We start from the raw sequence: 2666 nt of genomic DNA on the forward strand, positions 1-2666 counted from the left end.
TTTGCAGCATTCACTGGACATCACACTTATTTAGGTAATAAGAGTATTTATTATAGCTATTAATGTACAAACATCCTCTGGTATAAAATTAGTATCAAAATAATGATGAAAGGAATAAATAGAAATGATGAGAAAAGGAAAACAGAGTGGAGATATGGATGGATGAATGTTTGACTGTTAGTCCTCAGCAATGTGTCTATGCTTGAGACTTCATTGCTGTTTCTACATTGTTCCCTTTAAACAGAATATATATGTGTATATCTTCAAGGAAAATAGGAAAAATAAAAAGCCTAAGGAGCTCTCAATAAAAAGTTCTACTAGCTTTAATATGTTTAAATCCTTTTTAGTAAAGCTATTTATTTTTTTTTGATTTTTAATATTTTTATTACATATTTTCCTCAATTACATTTCCAATGCTATCCCAAAAGTCCCCCATAGCGCCCCCCACTTCCCTACCCACCCATTACCATTCTTTTGGCCCTGGCATTCCCCGATATTGGGGCATATAAAGTTTGCAAGTCCAATGGGCCTCTCTTTCCATTGATGGCCGACTAGGCCATCAGTAAAGCTATTTATTTATAGTGGCTATAATCATAGATGTGAGTTCCTGGTAAATGTTTTCATGTTTTCTTGGCACTATTAGCATTAGACAGTTTTGTTTGATTCTATGTGCTGCATAAAATTCTTCAGACATTATTTTTTAATCTTTAAAATTCTTATAAGGTTTATTATTTTTATTATTATTATAACAACGTATTATTCCATATCACATAGCATGAAAGTACAGGAATGAGTTATTAGTTATTAGTGTAGCTCATACCTACTTTATCTGGTTTTCAGTCTCTGTTCTTCACTGTGTTAGGATGGCTATGCAGTGTAACACATATGAGGGTTAGTGATGTGGCACATGCTGTAACCTTGGTTTTACTTACTGATTAGTAAGTGGTGCACAGAATAGTGGCCTTCTTATTGTCTCTACAAATGCTGTTCCCATCTACCTTCATGCTAGTTGAGATTTAGGTTTCTCTGCATAGCCCTGTAGCCCTGGCTATCCTGAAACTCATTCTGTAGACCACACTGACCTTGAACTCAGAGATCTGCCTGCCTTAGTCTCCTGAGTGCTGAGACTATTGGTGTGTAATCATCACAACCATGCTTTTCATATCCTTTGAAGTATGTGATTTATGAATAAAGTTTTGGAGAATGAATAGAACATGGGTGATTTTGACTGGAAAATGAAATTCTCTTGTAGAAAAGGCAAGAATTCTGATCATTTATATTAAACAATGAATTTAGCATTGCAATCTTATCTGAAATTCCTTTCCAGAAGCTGGAGGACATCTTCGCATTTGCACTAAAGTTCAGACACCCAAGATATCTATTTTCTTAAACTTCTGGTCTAAAATACCATTTAATTGGGCATTTGGTTTTCAGGGTAATACCTGGTTCTCTGAAAGGAAGGTAACCTGAAAAAGATGGACCATATGAAAATAAATTTCACAGTGACTGAGTTTGTGTTTCTGGGGCTTTCATCTGATCCCAAGGTACAGCTGGTTCTCTTTTTTGTATTCTTGTTTTTCTATATGTTGTCAGTGGTTGGCAATATCATCATCATTACTATTATTCAGATAGAACCCCGCCTGAAAACCCCCATGTACTTCTTCCTCGCTAACTTGTCCTTTCTGGACATCTGCTACACATCCACCAATGTCCCGCAGATGCTTTCCAACATGGTGGGAAGTAAGAAGACCATCCCATTTGCCAGCTGTGCCACACAGATGTACTTCTCACTCTCCTTTGGAATGATTGAATGTGTTCTTCTTGGTGTTATGGCTTATGACAGATATGTAGCCATCTGTCATCCTCTACATTACACTGTTATCATGGACCAAAACACCTGTGTCCAACTGGCAGCCATTTCTTGGTCCAGTAGCTTCCTCAGCTCCATGGTTATCAATGTTCTCACCTTGAGTTTGCCCTACTGTGGACCAAATGTTCTGAATCACTTTTTCTGTGAGGTTCCTTCAGTTCTGAGGTTGGCTTGTACCGACACTTCACTCACTGAGCTGGTGGTTTTTGTATTTAGTATCATCATTGTCTTCATTCCTTTCCTCCTTATTATTGTTTCCTATGCCCGCATCCTTCTTTCTGTTCTCAGGATGCGATCAGCCTCTGGGAGGCACAAGGCTCTGTCCACCTGTGCCTCCCATCTCACAGTTGTGACCTTATTCTATGGAACTGCCATCTTTATGTACATGAGACCACAGTCAAAGTCCTCCAGGGCTGGTGGGAAGGTCATTGCAGTATTCTACACTGTAATTACACCTATGCTTAATCCATTAATTTATAGCCTAAGGAATCAGGATGTCAAAGGATCTCTGAGGAGAGCTATCACAAAACAGAAGACATAAAGTCTATGAAAGGGCCATAAGCTCAACTGCTAATCTAGGATAACTACCACCCAAGTCTGAAGAGAGAGAATGAAAAATGCTTAGACCATCAGCTGTTTCACTGACTTACATAACAAACACATAAATCTATCTGAAGCAACAGGAAAAATAGTTCTTCCAAATACACAGTAGGGCATTAATGTATCAAAACAATTGTCTTTATTGAATGAATGCAATTTTCTGTTTACTGGTAAAATTAGTATCTCCTGAATTGCA

The 2666-nt window shown here is 37.7% G+C and overlaps 1 protein-coding gene across 1 annotated transcript; it reads left to right on the plus strand.

Annotated features, from left to right (window-relative positions):
• Window positions 1-1475: 1475 nt before the first annotated feature.
• On the plus strand, window positions 1476-2411 carry LOC110308166 (olfactory receptor 2G3-like). The gene has a single exon (XM_021180553.1). The coding sequence runs from the start codon at window positions 1476-1478 to the stop codon at window positions 2409-2411; it is 936 nt and encodes a 311-aa protein (XP_021036212.1).
• Window positions 2412-2666: the final 255 nt, after the last annotated feature.

This window comes from Mus caroli, chromosome 2, assembly GCF_900094665.2.
Source record: "Mus caroli chromosome 2, CAROLI_EIJ_v1.1, whole genome shotgun sequence".
In the NCBI taxonomy this organism is placed as follows: Eukaryota; Metazoa; Chordata; class Mammalia; order Rodentia; family Muridae; genus Mus; species Mus caroli.

Coding starts and splice junctions, on each gene's coding strand:
- LOC110308166 (XM_021180553.1), top strand. CDS start 1,476: ATGGACCATATGAAAATAAATTTCACAGTGACTGAGTTTGTGTTTCTG.